Source organism: Uloborus diversus, chromosome 2 (genome assembly GCF_026930045.1).
Source record: "Uloborus diversus isolate 005 chromosome 2, Udiv.v.3.1, whole genome shotgun sequence".
Lineage (NCBI taxonomy): Eukaryota > Metazoa > Arthropoda > Arachnida > Araneae > Uloboridae > Uloborus > Uloborus diversus.
The window spans coordinates 57,102,070-57,117,971 of NC_072732.1; the positions used below are offsets into that span (position 1 = coordinate 57,102,070).

Below are 15,902 nucleotides of genomic sequence, written 5' to 3' on the forward strand. Positions count from 1 at the left end.
CATTCCAGTGATAACTAATTGTGCAATAAATTTAATGTGTACTTATATCGACTTCTATGCATAACATGCATAAAGAAAACATAAATTAATTTTGTTTTTTGTTTATAAAGAGGAGCTGGATATGATAGTCTTTTGGCAATCATTAAGAATTTTTCTCTGTAATTCTTTGCAGAGCATTAACGCATCCATGATCACTTGCGTCATTTCCATAATAGAATCTTCCTTCACTTACAAATCAGAATGATCATTTCTATTATCTAGGAATGGCTCAGAATTTTTGATGTGAATGTTTTCAGTTGTGCGTCACCAACATCGGTATCCTCATTGTTTTGGTCTCCTTTGTCACTCCTAAACGCTCTTCTTCCAGTGAGCTCTGAACTGTGTGAGTTTAATAACTTTACTTCTGGAAAGAGCTCTCGAACCAATCGCATAAAATGTCTCCAGTGGCCCAAGCTCGATTATTAGCACGCCAAAATGCGGTTGATTATGTGTAATCTGCAATCTTTAGGACTTTGGGTTTTAAAAGAGGGAAAAAAGTTATTTGTTTGCATTGCCGCATCCGCATAAAACCGAAACTCATCCTTATAAAATAAAACAAAGGTGTCAAATCTTAAACCGCATATAATCAACGCCGCGTAAAACGAGGGTCCACTATATGTTCTCCATCCCGGTTTAGAATAAAAACTAACCATTCTATAAAAGACAAAGCAAAGAATGTGTGGGAACTTATTCATGCATCAAGATAATTGCCAAAGTGTGTCTTTATGTAATTGATCCTGTCATTGCTTGGAATGCATTCTTCACTTCTCCAAAAAAATCCTGTAAAGTCTGTTAACAGACCAAAAGCTGCATATCAGACAGCTAGGCAAGTTTTTTTTTTTTTTTTTTTTTGCAGTTAAAAATTCAGGATTTCTTTTTTTTTTATTAACTTATACAAAAACGTTATTAATAGAAATAGTAATGAAATGAGTTTAACACCATGAGTTGTTGAACAATGTTCTTTTGTCGATGTCGGAAGGAGTACCGTAAACTATAGCAATATCAACTTAAAATACGAGTTATTAGTACAAAGAAAATTTAATAGGTATTTCAGAATTAATTCATTCATGGTTTTCCAATCGTGATATTATGGCACACAAGAAAAATTAAGTGATTTAAAATTTAAAAATTTCTCCCAAAAGTTAAGAAATACAAAATGCGCTTTATCTTAAAGTAATCATAAGTATTAAACTTAGTCTAATGTTTTAATTTTTGTTCACAGGAAAGAAAAAAATATCAATTGTTACATTCTAAAAACTTAATGAAGATGTGATGAGTGTTTGAAAGAACTCAAAAAGACAACAGTCACAGAAAACACAAAAATCTACTTTCTTTTAATAACAGAAATTTGTCTTTTTCATTTCCAGTTCGGACTTTTTACAAGGAGATATGTCGCATTGCTTGCCCACAAATGAGAAGTCATCATTAAAATATGTACACAGTTGAGGTTTGTTTTAACATTCATTTGGCTTTTAAAAACAAGAAATGTACATAATCAATTTCATATGGCAATCTTAATAAGTCCATTCCTCAACCTGAGGAATTTTGATTTTTCATTAAAATGATTTCCTAATATTTTACACACAGCTGTATTCACAACTTGCCTACATAATTTCTCACTTTGCCTTCATCAACTGATTAGAGTAGATCCAACTATAAAATATACAAGAAGCACTTGCCTTAACTACAACGAAAATTTGATATAAATATTACAAGTTGCAAAGTTCCCAGGCCAGTGCAGTCCAGTAGTGAAAAAAAATCTAGGAACACTGGATTGTATTTATAAACATATTTATATTACTGTACACAACTATATTTGCACCAGGCAATTGCATTTGCACTTTGTTCCAGAGATGCCTTTGCAAAGTCTAAAAAAAGTAGTTCATAGAATATACACTTGAAAAATGCTTACATAAACTTAATAATTGAGTTCTTAAAGAAGCAAGACTCAGGTAAGGGAGTGCTATGATTTTTCTGCATTTGATTGCCGACTGTGTTTTGGATAATTAGGTTTTAAGTAATCCTCACTTGACAAACTAAACACATCAATCCTATCTTCTTTCCTGTATTGCAGACATCTCCGAATGAATTGCTGAAAGAAATTACAAACAAATAAAATAGCATGCAGTTTTATGCGCAAAAATATTACCACTCATGATAAAAACTTTGAATTAAAAATAGAACAGATTGATTCTATTTAAAAATAATATACAACAAATGAATACCAATCAACTCACTTTTGCTTCATTGCTAACAACAGGTTTTGGGGGAAATTCAACTTCCTTTGCTTTCAATATTGTATTTTCTTCTAATATAGTAGCTTGAGATTGATTATGTCCAAATGGCTAAAGAAAAAAAAACACTAAGAGGTGATCTAAAACAAATACAGTTAATTTCAATCAATCAAATTACACAGGGGTACAATTATTTTGGTTCAAACAACCTGCGGGTTTGATTATAAAAACATGCCCTGCGTTATACAACAGGCTCATTTTGGCTGGGGAAATGATCTTTTCACAAGAGATAATAGCATTCATACCAACAGTTTTAGTTACATTTCATTTAGTCAATACATATTCCATTAGATTACAGGAAATTACTAAAAGATTACTAAAACAAGATAAATTACTAAAACAACAAAAAACAAGTCATAAAAATCAAGCAACAGCTTAAAAAATTCGATGTAAATATAAAATGACATATTTTACAGTTTTAGCAATTTATTAAACACGTTTTTTACCTTCTTGTATGCAGTAAAGAAAGAATTTTATTCACCAAAATATTTCCTCCTCAAATTTCAGCCTAAATTTTCATTTTAATCACCCCTGAATAAATGTTTACCAGTCCTTGGCAGGGGTGCCTATCTTGGAGGGGGGGGAGGGGTTATGGTGCGGACTGAGCCATTGACATTTTTAGGAGGGGGGTTCTTTTGAGGGGTATTTGAGAATTTTAAAACTTTTTTTTTGAGTGGGGAGGGAGGCGCTTGCTTTTGGCAGGGGCCTTTGCCATATTAGGGAGGGGTGCGCCCTTGTTCTAAGGGGGTGCACACTCCTGTCTTTGGGCACATCCAAACTGCATATGAATGAAGTGTTGTATTTGAAGACAAAAATATCTATTTTGCACATTCCTGGTTTAATTATTATAAGCTACTTTCTGAGATCTGTATGTATCTCGCATAACTCAAAAACAGGCCCTGTAGAAAGTTGCGATTTCATACTTACAGTATACATGAGGCTTAGTTGGGATTTTCTCTTGGTCACAATTAGTGATGTGCTGGATCATTAAAAAGGTAGATCCGCGGATACAGATCCCAACCCGGATCATTAGTGTCAAGATCCGCAGATACGGATCTCAAATTTTTTTTAACCCAAATTAACTACTCAAGTGTAAAATTTGTGACGGAAAGTATTCCCGTTAGGGTAATGGAGCTGCTTCTTCAAAAAATGTCATCTATGGCGAAAATATACTGCTCAAAACAATTAAAGGATATTGTAAGAGTTTGTACAAAAAAAGGTATGAGCAAATATTTTTTTGCATAGAATCGAAGAAGGGAGTTAAAAATGCAAATTCTTCTTAATTTCAAGCATTTCAGTATGTAAATTTTGAGTTTGACGTCGAAAACGACGTTTCAGTGGCGGCGAATGAGATTTCGCTCTTAACTTATTGTAAGACAAAGCAGAAAATAATGATCACAGGGCTCCCAACACATTTTAGCCATAGAAAAGGGTAAAAGAGGACCATTTTCAATCAAAAAGGGGATTAAAGAGGGCCAGTTAGGATCAAAAAGAGGACCTTGGGAGGACCACTCATAGTTAAACTCAGGGAAACACCAAAAGGCAAATTAGTTGTCAGCAGCTAAATTCGTGAAGATAATTTGTTAATTAACTATAACAATAAGATACAATTATTTTATCACCTGCGAAACTGATCTTTTTATCCATTGAATAATTATTTACACAAATATTTGGATGGGGGGGGGGGCACTTCAGCTTTTAAGGCAGCCTTTTTAGAACTAAATAGGCATAATGATACCTTTTGACTTGAACCAGGGATGCTGATAGTCTCGCTGACGGATAGATGAAGCTGCGCTTCATCTTTATTTAGTTTAAAATTATTTTTTATGTTTTTCTGTCTTTTAATGCTTTGTAATATAGCGTTATCATACAACAAACAAAAAAAACGTTATTCTCTTGTTGTTTTCCCCAGTCTAATTTTGTTCCCATCTTCATCAGTTTCATTTAACTATTTGCTGAGAAATTTGCACTTCCTCATGACTCACACTGAAACCTAAAAAATATTGTTTTGATTTTACACAAAACTACAACTGAATTTATAAAAAAATTATTTTATATTTGAATTTTAAATTTAATCTCTTATCACCAGATTCATACCCTTTAGGGAGAAAAAAAATTAAGCACTTTTCAAGAGTAAAAAAATAGTTTATTTCATTTAATGCTAACATATAAATAAAAGAAAGTAATTTAAAAAGTATAGGAAAACAAACTTTTTTTCCTACAAGAGACACTTTGATAAAAGATTTATTGTGTTGAAAGTTTTCCTAAAAATGTCTGAAATGCTTAATCACAAAAAAAAAAAAGCAGATCACATGAGGTTTGTTTTGCAACTTTCATATTCAAAGTATATTTTCAAAAAAATAATAAACCTTAGATTAAAAAAAAACAAACAAACCTCCATGATTGCAAGGTCATGAGTGCATTGAACTTTTATGGGGGTGGGGGAGGGGAGCTAATTCTCCTCTTTGGCAGGCATCATGACAATGAAATGATGTGCATAAATTCAACTTCATAAAATTTTATATTTAAACTTTTTTGTAAATACAGACAAAAAATTAAAACGTTATGCACTCAATTGTTTACATTTAATATCCCCCCCTACAAAAAATATAAAGAAACAGTAATAACCGAAAATAAGCTAATGATAATTAAAACTAAGTTTGCAAAACTAGAAATTTGAATTTAAAAAAATATTAATTTTTTAGTTATTTGAATAAAAATTAAAACGAGTTAATCCAATGTAACATGTCAAAACAACTTCAAATTTCCAAAAATATAAAAATATTTTTTAGATGCAAAACGATTGAAAGCTCAGATAAGCAAATTTTCACGAACCAAGTTCAATTTTGGCAAATTTCCCATAAAATAAAATTATTTATTTTCTACTAAATTAAACATAAAACATGCTAATCTAAGGTAGCATTTAAGAAAATAACATTCGATTGGGCAAAATATTTTCATGATGCAAAAAGATTGAAATTTCAAACACTAAAACTCATCTTCCGCGAAGTCTGAGTAAGTTCAATGTTGTCATGGTTTCCAAAATATTTACTTCGTTAATTATTGAAATTGAACGAAAAATAAGCTAATCTAAAGTAGCAAATGTCAAAATAACTTCCTATTGTCATAAACATCAAAATATTTACAAGATGCAAAAGGATTGAAATTTCAAATGCGAGAAGCAGTTTTCCGCGAAGTCCGAGTAAGTTCAATGTTGGTTTCCAAACTAATTCCTTCGTTAATTGCTGAAATTAAACGAAAAATAAGCTAATCTAAAGTAGTATATGGGTCATTTTCCCTAAACAGCGCAATTTGGACAGGGCAAGGAATTGCATTCACTGTGCCAGGGGAATGACACTTAGAGGAAATAATGCGTTTTATTGACAATATTATAATTTATGTGGGAAAAGGAAACACTTCTTTTATGAAATAGAAAAAGATCCAGTGTCGTGGTGTCTAAAAAGTAGTTATTGTGGTTATTTGTTTCCCTTACATTTTACAGGGGAAGGACGACAGAGGAATGACAAAATTTAAAGTTAACTTATATATTGTCATAACTGCAAACAACAAATATCAATGTCACTAAAAGTAAGGGGGGAAACTCTATACAAACAAGAGTCAATCATTCATTGAGCGATTATTACAAAATTAAATGAATTATCAGAGACAGGGTAATGACAGTCATTAAAAATACTTATCAAGATTTAACTTGAGATCACCCGAATATACTCGACACCGTGTATTTATTCAAAAAGAACTAATTAAGATTTTCTATGATGAGACCAGAGTTCAAAGATTAAATTATGAGTTAATACAACTATTACCAGGTGTGAGAAACATTCATTCCATTCCTCGACAGGGGAATGACAAAAAATCAAAGGACATTTTTTACTATTTTTTTTAAATAGTGCAAACCTTGAAAAGTTTTTATTTTTCTATTTTACAACATTGCATAACACTTGTTAAGAGGTTAAACAACAATTTCTGTACAAATATGCATGGCTTCCTGAATCTTTAGAGCTGATTTTGCTTTAAGGTGGAGGTAGGGACACACAGGGGAATGACATTTATCATGTCAAAAAATTATTTAAATGTATAATAATAATAGAGTGTTTGTTTTAACTTATTTTAAATATAAAAACATGTTGTTAAAGCATTCTAGCGTCAGTTTTATTTCTATACTAGTTAGTTTGTTATTTTTGGAGCAAGGACAAGAATTTAGTAGTTTAGAGAAAATGACCCATATGTCAAAATAACTTCCTGCTGTCAAAAACATCAAAATATTTACAAGATGCAAAAGGATTGAAATTTCAAGCACGAGAAGCAGTTTTCCACGAAGTCTGAGTAAGTTTAATCTTGTCATGGTTTCCAAACTAATTCCTTCGTTAATTATTGAAATTAAACGAAAAATAAGCTAATCTAAAGTAGCATATATCAAAATAACTTCCTTGTCAAAAAGATCAAAATATTTACAAGAGGCAAAAGGATTGAAATTTCAAATGCGAGAAGCAGTTTTCCACGAATGCTTTAGATTGCTTGTAATGATTTTTGAAGGAATTCAAGCAATAAAGAAACTTTTCATACTTTTTCAAGGCTTTCAAGTACTTGGAAAATAAACTTTTTTTTTCAGGAACTTTTCAAGGGCGTAAAATTTACGAACATATGCGCCTGTAAAAAAAATGGCGCATGCGCCACGAAATACCTTCCGAATTCATTTGCAAAAGGGGTGGTTCATAGCAGCGTTACTATTACAGTCAACGCGCGACAACTCTAAGTCCTAAGGGACCGGCTAAAATGTTCCAAGTTATGGGAAGTTTCCACAACAGTCTCAAGAGCTTGGGATCCAATGAAAAATTTGAGATAAAGGAATATTCGAGTTATCGAGATCTGAAAGTTCATTCGTTATTGCAAACGTAAGGCTGAAATTCCGAGAAATATCTGTAGCACCCTGCTCCCGCGTTTGGACATCATAACTCTTCCCCCAAACTTCTTCTTTATGGATTTCCATGCTGCAGCGGTTGAAGGAGTATAATGACGTTAATCTGAATTGAAATAATACGGGAATGTCAGGTTAAGGTGCCGCGGCCGCGTGTTTGGGTGTACAGAATCTTTTAACGTAATTGAAAACTTTTAAAATCTGATTTTTAAGTTAAAACAATATAAAAGCGGATTAATCGGACCAAAATGTTAAAAAGCGGTCTAAAGCAGACTTAACCCTAAAAAACGGACTTTGGAGGGAAAAGCGGACCATTTGGGAGCCCTGTGATCAGTATTCAGTAAGCGAGTTGTTTCGATGAATGCGATGCCTCAATGAACTCATTTAACGGAATCAGAAGCTTCTAAAGTGGTTGTCAGGCTAGAGGAAAGCCTAACACAAGCCAAGTCAAAAGAAGCTATTGGAGTTTTGCAAAGTGTGATTTCTACGAGGTGGAAACGGTTTTTAGAGACTGGAAATGCTGGTTGAAGATTAGGGCAAGGTCGTAGATGGTCAACAACGCTCAACGAAGACTGTTATTTACCTTTAACGGCTCTGAGGCACCGAAGTATGAATGCCGCCCCATTACAATGACACCTTTGCTCGGGTAGGCACCACAATTTTGACACAAACTGTCAAAAATCGCCTTCACACTGTAAGTCTGTATGCTCGTCGACCAATGGTCTGTGTCACATTAGCTGCGAGACACCGTCGCGATACAGGGAGTGGGTAACAGAGCATGTGAATTGGTGAAGAAATGAATGGAGCAATAGTTTTTTATCTGACGAATCCCGTTCATGTCTTTATCCATATAATGGCGTATTTTCATCTGGGGAGAACTTGCCACAAGAAACAATTCAGCTTTCGTGCCCGAAAGTGTCAGATTTGGTGGTGGTGGTGTGATAGTGCATGCTGGCATCTCCATTGATGGGCGCACCAATCTGCATGTCATTACGAATGGAACTCTGACCGGTTGTCAAAGTAGGGATGAGATCTTCACACCTATTGTAGTCCCTTACCCTGCAGCAATTGGAGGTGACTTCATGTTAATGGACGAAAATTGCAGACCACATCGTTCTTACTTGATGAATGATTTTCTTTTGGCGGAAGGAATCATACGAATGGAATGGCCAGTGTGTTCTCCAGATATGAACCCAATAGAGCATGTTTGGGACATTCTAGCCACCAATTTTTTGGACGCCTACCACCTTCTCAATCTCTCCAAGAACCGGAAAGAGCGCTTCAGGAGGAGTGGGGCAGAATAATTCCTCATTAATTCCATGACTTAGAGGTGTTTTACATTGCTGGCCGTCCGGAGTTACCATAGCCCCTACTAGAAGTGATTTTCTTTTAAGAAAACCCCAATTTTTTATCGCTTTTCTCATACGCACAAAGTGCGTTTTTTTCCCTTTTGTACCCAAAAGTTGAAAAAAAGTATTTTTTAATGCCATACAAATGTAATTTTTGTCTCAAATAGTTTACTAACGCCTGTCGATAATGTATCAATTATGCAAAAAGTTCTCCAGGTTCCAAATCAACCCAAAACCTCAATACCCTATAATTGTTTTGAGCAGTGTATAAACAAGGCTCGATTATTTACTCTTTAAATCTCCGTTAAAACTGAGGTGAAAATAAGTGGGTCAGTGCTACATTAATGCTTAGATAGAATATGAAAAATTATTTCTAGATAGACTGGCAGATGTAGGATACAGGAGAAAGAGTGTAAAGCTGCTTCTGGACAGGCTAGAAATAATTTTTTGTATTTTATTTCAATGTAAATGCAGCTCTGACCCATTCCACCCAACTTACCCCGACCGATGAAATAACTGAGTCGGGAACACCTTTACAACTAGTAAATAGATAATTTAGTCTCACTTTTTTTTGAAGGATGCTGAGAAAAACCAAAATGAAGAATTACACAAACCCCAGGTCAATAACAAAAACCAATATTATATTAAAAATTAAAAAAAAAAAACATTCCTCAGAGAGCTGACCTCATATTAAGAAGAATTTCATGGGTCAGAACACATATTGTTAACATATGTGAACTGACAGGAGATAGAAATTTTAAATCGTCAAGTTTTTTCTCTTTATCTTCCGACTATGAAATCGCTACCAATCACGCGTATAAAGAGTTAGAACAGCATTAAAATTTACTTAACAAGATTATAGCTCCTACTGTATATAACTTGGAAGTTCCAAATAAATATCAAACACAGAAAACTTCGTTCTCTCAATTAGGGTCATTATTTTTAACCAACGGGTAACCTTTTACTACCATTAATTGTAAAAAAACATTAAGTCGTTTTAAATTAATATCTCCGGTAGTTTAACTTCTACAAAAACAAGGTCAAGCTAAGAACACTTTTGATCAAGTCACCTTTGAACGAAAAAAATAACTATCAAAATCGGTTCATCTGTTTAGGAGCTACGATGCCACAAATAGACACACAGATGCACACTTTTAAAACTTATTATCCCTTCCTTTTTGGGACGGGGGGTGAATTGGCTTTGGAAATTATAACTTATAATTTAGACAGGGAACAAAACCTAATTAAAATGGAATTTAAGAGTCTTTAATTCAAATATTTAAGAATTTTTAGAATAGAAAAGATCAGTTTAAGATCCGCCAAAAAAAGTAACGGATAAGGATGCAGGTCCTTATTTTCCCTCGGATATTCGCGGATATCCGAAACATCACTAGTCACAATTAAATGTTCTGACATTACTCTTCCACATTCTAGTTAGTTCTCATCATTGCAATTTCAGAAACCAGCAAAAATATAATTTTCTTAAATTTGTAAGGGCTATTCTTGATTTTTACCATGCTTTTAAGGTGTAAGGATGTGTCTCAGAATTCATATGAAAATTGTACATTGAAGAAGTATTATTTCCAGCCAACCCCCCTCCCTCTCCCAAGGCACCCCTGCAAAAAAAAAAAAAAAAGAAAAGAAAAAGAAAAAAAGGAAAGAATTCTGAAATGCCGTGGGAGAAAAGCGAGCACTAACAGTTCTGCTCTTCATTTCCTGTGGGAGAAAAGGAGCATTAACAGGCACGGCAGTGGGTGCAAAAACGCATGTGCTACCTGAATGAGTTCAGTTGCAAAATAAGGGTGAGCAGAGAGAATGCCTATAAGTTTTTTGTCCGTGCAGCTTCACGCAATTCCATTGACATTGCTCCAATTGTCCCAAATAACATCTGTCGTTTAGCAATTGAACGGGGAGTAAAAATAGCGTTCACAATACTGGAGTGTTCAGAATATAGAGTTAGTTCATCTTACGCTTAGTCTATGGATCTTTGCAGGTGCCGTCAACATGTGTTTAGGATATTGGGGTGTTCCCATTAGAGAGTTCATATAGAGAGAGTCCACTGTATGTCTTTTAGGTACACATTTTTCTTATTTAGTTTGAATTCATTTATTTAATTTGATAACAACAGATTTTTGATTGTACAAATTAATATTTTGATGCTGTCAACCTTAACAATTAATAAACATGATTCATTAACATGCTCACTTTAAAACTGAGTTCACTGTAAGGACATTGATTAGAGGTAACTATGGACAAAAAAAGCGGAGGGGGAGTAAAATGGAGTTTCAAAACTCTTATTTTTTTGAAGATGCATTATTTCTATCAATGTTTTTATGTTAAAGAATGATGTTGAAACTCTCTCTCTCTCAATATATATATATACAGTAAAACCTCCGAATAGCGGACAGTCAAGGGACTAGAAGTTTTGTCCGTTATTGGGAGGTGTCCGCTATTAGGAGGAACTACTTAATTTACCTTTTTCAATATGGGCTGTTGTTCCCTTTGTAGAACACAATCGAAACAATTGCGAAAGGTTTACTACATTTTATGTCAAGTGTAATTAATCTGTTTTTTCTTAATAAAGGTATACTGACAGCACACACTTGTCTTAAAAAGCATTTAATCAATTAAAGTAATCAGTTAAAACAGTTTGACATCTCTTTTTTGCATTACAAACCTGTTTCTCAATATAAATATTTAAATCATTTACCTTAGCAAGTCTTTCAGTGTCCCCTTTGCTCAGGAAAAAGTTTTTCAATTCTTTACTGTATTTCAGTGCTTCCGAAAAGTCTCTAATTGTGCAAACATCATTTTCAACCACAGGAAGTTCATCTTCACAATCGTCAGAAAGAACACATAGTTCAGTTGTGTTGTGAGAAATGAAATTTGAAACATTCAAGTTCTCTTCCTCAATCCACAAGTCTTCATCAATTTGAACGTAGTCTTCAGCACTGGCTTTTGAATCCAAATGAACCAGTAGCTCATTAAGTTCTTTTTCCTCTTCTGCTTCTCCTAATGCACTGTCAGGTATCATTTTACTCCTGAACGAAAATCCTGCCTTTTTAAAACATTTTGAAATGCTTCCAGGTTCCACTTTTTTGAGAGCTGACGTGATCCATGAAACAGAATCCAAAACTGATACAGATTTTGCTAATTCTTCACTAGATTTACACGAAGAAAAATGTGAAAGAATGTGCCTGAGTAAAAGCTTTCTGTAACCTACTTTAAAACTCCGAATAATACTCTGATCCAAGGGTTGTAATACAGAGGTGGTGTTCGGTGGCAAAAATTCTAACTTAACATTTTGCAATTTTAAGTCATCAGGATGAGATGTGGCGTTATCCAGAAAGAGAATTATTTTTCCAGCTTTCTTCTTCATCCTTTTATCCAAATCCACTAACCAATCTTTCATTATTTCAGTCATCATCTACGCTTTCTTATTTGATTTCCAGGACACCCTAAGTTTATCTACATCAATGTTTTTGAAAAATCTCGGTTATCTCGCTTTTCCAATAACAAGAGGAGTTTCAAACTCGCCGATCATATTGCAACACAGCAAAACAGTGAGACGTTCTTTAGATATCTTTCTTCCACTACATTTGTCTCCCTTTAAGCATAAGGTTTTGTTTGGAAGAATGCGACAAAAAAGACCAGTTTCATCGGCATTGAAAATATTTTTCTCATCATATCCTTCGCACACCGATTTCAATTTCTCTATCCAATCCATGACATGAGCTGGGTCTACGGACTTCTCTTCACTACAAATGGATTTAAAAGAAATGTTGTGCCGTGTTCGGAATTTTTCAAGCCATCCATTTGACGCCTTAAAAGAGTCTATCCCCAAAGTTTTCCCGACTTCTCTGGCTTTCTCTTGGAGTAATACCCCGCTTATTGGGACGTTCTTTGCACGAGCAGCTCTGAACCATTTCATTACAACCTCGTCGATTTCACTGGTTTCTGTTTTGCGAAATTTTATATTTTTTAAATTTTCATTTGAACTCACAATCCACAATTTTCTAATTTCGTCTTTATCTTTTAAAATTTCGCTGATTTGAATTTTCCCAACTTGAAAACGATCGGCAAGACAACGCACACTTATTTTTTCTTTTTCGGCAACATCCAAAACATTAATTTTTTCTTTTAATGTCAGTCTCTTTCTTTTAGTTGCCATTTTAAAACTCAAATAATATTGTCACACAAAAAAACCCAACTAAATCAACACGCCTTTAGGAAAGTTTGCAACTGCAAAGCTACGATTGCTGCATGAAAAGCAGGTTCGCTTGCCTATCAATTCATCTCAGGGTATGAATATCCCATTACTAACGACGGCGATTTGGCGGAAACCCCCCCGCCCCCCCCACTTTTTATGATTAATTTATTTATCTCGAGTATCACTATTGCACGATTGACAGTTGGCAATATGACCTTGAATATGGGTAAATCTTTTTCATGTCTAAAAATTAAACAACCCAACAAAACCACGGAGCCATAAAGCCGACTACTACCGGCGCCGGTCTGCTCAATTGCATGTCACAAGAGTCCCAGTTAGAAAAAGCGCACAGTTTCCTCTTTTTTATCTTAACTTTTGAATAGTTATTGTGTACAAAATTCATTAAAATCTTCAGAAAAACGTACGTTAATTGTTAGACTGACATCAGTTTTCACTTATCTGCTTCAATACTATCAAAACTCGCCGTACCAAAATTATGACTTTTTTTCTTTTTCATTTTTTGCTGCCCGAAAAAAGTATCATGTCTTTTAGTTCTTTTTTTTCTGCCCCCAACTTTTAAGCCCCAATCGCTGCCTCTGCCCATTACCACCCTTTTAATTCCAAGAAACAGTGATAAGGAAATGACGGGGAGGGGGGGATATCAGTTGTGGAGGATGAAAAGCTTTGTAAGGCAAGCAGTTACTAAGATATTCTGTGAAAAGAAAAAAAAACGGAAGTGCTACGATCGCAAGGGAAATTTTTTGTGAAATAACTGTCCGGTATTCGGAGTGTCCGTTATTCAGAGTGAATTACATGGAATGGCCTATATTGAGGGACTGGGACTTGCAAAAATGTTCGTTATTCGGGGGTGTCCGTTAAGGAGGTTTCACTGTATATAGATAGATAGATATATAGATATATACACAGTGTTGCAAAACTAATGGTCCATACTAAAAGGAGTGTAGACCTTGCCAAAACAAGCAACTTTCACAATGCAATGTGGTGGCCGCAAACGGTGGGACCGGGAGAGGGTACTTAGTTTGCAGAAAAATGGGGAATGCAATAAAGACCAAGAACAACAATATGAATACAAATAACTATAGTTACAACTTTATAACTACATTATTTAGATCAAATAAGTACTGTATCTTCCTTCAGCAGGTGTTGCCCGATTTATGAACATGTACCAGGATATGTTCGAGGCATCATATCATCCAACAAGTTGTAGCACCAGCTGATTTTTCCAGGAATGTGTGAAACTACTTGGATACTGCCTTTCCGAACAGATGATTGGCTATGCAGGGCGAGTCTCTTGGCCTCCCAGATCTTCCGATTTGTCCTTAGATTTTTGTCTCTCGAAACAGCTAAAAAGTCGTGTAGGAGAAACCCATCGCGTAACCAGAGGACCTTTCTCAAAAATGCACTGCAGATGCAGACCTTTGTGATATGACATGAATATTCTAACATGTGCGTTGTTCAATACAACGCTGATGTGACGCTTGTTTTGGAGCTGGAGGATGCTCATTTGAGCATTTGTAAAGGTTCTTTGTCATCATATTTTTGTTCCTGGTCTTTATTGCATACCCTTTTTTTTTTACAAACCAAGTACCCGCTTCAGGCCCACTATTCTTTTTCTGACCCCACATTGCATTGTGAAAGTGGTTTCTTTTGGCAAGGTATATCACCCTTTTTAGTATGGACCCTGTATATATGTGTATATATATATATATATATATATATATATATATATATATATATATATATATATATATATATATATATGTATATATATATATATATATATAGAGAGAGAGAGAGAGAGAGAGAGAGAGAATCAGAAAAATCTTTCAGTCTCACTAGCCTAATTTTAATGCTTTGATTTCATTATTTATTCATCTTCTTAGGGCATTGCTTTTGATTTGTTTTTTTTGTCAGGGAAGTAGGATGAACATGAAACATAATGTACATTTGGCCAAAGCAGTGCAAGAGTTTCAATGAAATTTATTGTAAACTTGATCTTAAAATTAAAAATATAAATCTGATATAGTAAATAACAGTTTAGGGCAAACTTCTTTACACACATTCTACTTACCTTTTTCCCATACAGACACTGATAAAATATGACTCCAACGCTCCAAACATCAACTTTTGATGATATTTTTGGAGGATTTTTCCCAACAACGAAGCATTCAGGAGGTAAATACCTAATTGAAGAATAACTACAATTAAAGTATCTGTAAAACTGAAATAATCAGAATATACATCATAAAATTAAAGTTGCATATGATGCATGTCAAACTTAAATTTAAAAATGCATAAATGTTATCTAAACATTAGCAAATTAATTTTACTGCTGCAAAGCTCACAAATTATTGGCTTAGAATTAGAAAACATATCTTGATACAATTAAAAAAAAAATACATATATATAAGTACTGTTAATCGTAATTACATTAATCTTTATTACTAAGAGAAATAACAGGATTTACAATTTTAAATACACTCCCTGGATTAGCATAAGAAATTATTATTATTATTATGCTTTAAACATTCATTTATATTAGAAGAAAGAAAGCTGGGCAGCAAGTTGTTTCTGTACCTTTTGAAAAAAATATCACGATTAAAGAAAAATTTCCCTTTTCAACTCATTTTTAACTTTTTCTTTTGAGAAAATGTTTTTTAACACATTTAAGGTAAAATTTTTCAAATAAGAGGATTAATCTACTGATGGCATGATAATTATTTTAAAATTGTACTCAGAAAAATATTTTCTTATTAACACATGGTTTGAAACTGCACCAACATGTGAATTAAAGAACTTCTCAATGGCCTTAGCATTGAACAAAATTTTCCTTACCAATATGTCCCTGCTCCTTGTGAAGTAAGATCCATCCCTATTTCAGGACTATAACTTTCATCATCCATAATTTTACTGAGTCCAAAATCTGTGATTTTAATTTCATTGCTCAATGTTCCACTTCCGAGTAAAATATTGCCTAAAATTATGTTAATTTTTACTAAGAGAAATTTCAACAAAAATACAGAGTTGAAATGAGCATCACTTAAACATTACAA

At 33.9% G+C, this 15,902-nt stretch overlaps 1 protein-coding gene across 5 annotated transcripts in view; it reads right to left on the reverse strand.

Annotated features, from left to right (window-relative positions):
- Nucleotides 1-1,346: 1,346 nt before the first annotated feature.
- LOC129217054 (serine/threonine-protein kinase tousled-like 1) overlaps nucleotides 1,347-15,902 on the reverse strand; it is a 103,383-nt gene continuing 88,827 nt past the window's right edge. For all 5 annotated transcript variants that reach the window (XM_054851299.1, XM_054851295.1, XM_054851296.1 and 2 more), the window contains 4 exons: nucleotides 15,685-15,823; nucleotides 14,921-15,032; nucleotides 2,277-2,384; nucleotides 1,347-2,131 (listed from right to left, as the gene is read on the reverse strand). In XM_054851299.1, coding sequence (XP_054707274.1) covers nucleotides 2,003-2,131; nucleotides 2,277-2,384; nucleotides 14,921-15,032; nucleotides 15,685-15,823 — 488 coding nt within the window. In that variant the 3' untranslated portion in view covers nucleotides 1,347-2,002. The remainder of the gene's footprint in view (nucleotides 2,132-2,276; nucleotides 2,385-14,920; nucleotides 15,033-15,684; nucleotides 15,824-15,902) is intronic.